Source organism: Penicillium arizonense, assembly GCF_001773325.1.
Source record: "Penicillium arizonense strain CBS 141311 chromosome Unknown PENARI_contig318, whole genome shotgun sequence".
NCBI lineage: Eukaryota > Fungi > Ascomycota > Eurotiomycetes > Eurotiales > Aspergillaceae > Penicillium > Penicillium arizonense.
The window spans coordinates 679-1,228 of NW_019173595.1; the positions used below are offsets into that span (position 1 = coordinate 679).

A 550-nucleotide genomic window follows, 5' to 3' on the forward strand; every position below is an offset into this window, starting at 1 on the left:
GGCGTACAACTTCCACATGACCCTTTTTGGCGGCATGGAACAGTGGAGGGGCCTGTTGCACGTTCACTTGTATGTCTCCCCTTGCGAGGAAGTGTTCCACCATGCGTAAATCACCATTGAAAGCAGCGTAGGTGAGAGAGGGCCATCCCTGGTCGTCGCGAACGTTAGGATCTAGATCCTCCTTGGCGAGAAGGACACATGCGATCGGTATGTTTCCCGTGCTCGCCGCATGGTGAAGAGCTGTCCTGCCAGTTTGACCGGCCGCGTTGACGTCTACATGATCTTCTGCGAGAACCTGTAGGGCTATAGCTGTGTGTTTTGCATCTGCAGCTAAGCAGAGTGCTGTTGCCCCATTAACGTCTCGGGCATTGATATCCACAGCACCATATGCTAAAAGAAGCCCTGTGATCGACTTATTGCCATACTCTGCTGCGATGTGGAATGCGGTGCGACCGTAGCTGTCTCTTGCGTTGGAATCTATACCGCATTTGGCTAGCAGACACTTGGCTACCGACGTGCATCCATACTCTGCTGCGACGTGGAGAGCAGT

At 53.5% G+C, this 550-nt stretch overlaps 1 protein-coding gene across 1 annotated transcript; it reads right to left on the reverse strand.

Annotated features, from left to right (window-relative positions):
* Nucleotides 1-9: 9 nt before the first annotated feature.
* On the reverse strand, nucleotides 10-531 carry PENARI_c318G01987 (uncharacterized protein). The gene has a single exon (XM_022638285.1). The coding sequence runs from the start codon at nucleotides 519-521 to the stop codon at nucleotides 414-416; it is 108 nt and encodes a 35-aa protein (XP_022481858.1). The 5' UTR covers nucleotides 522-531; the 3' UTR covers nucleotides 10-413.
* Nucleotides 532-550: the final 19 nt, after the last annotated feature.

Bases quoted from the DNA above. Each gene is read 5' to 3' on its own strand.
- PENARI_c318G01987 (XM_022638285.1), bottom strand. From the start codon at position 521: ATGCACGTCGGTAGCCAAGTGTCTGCTAGCCAAATGCGGTATAGATTC.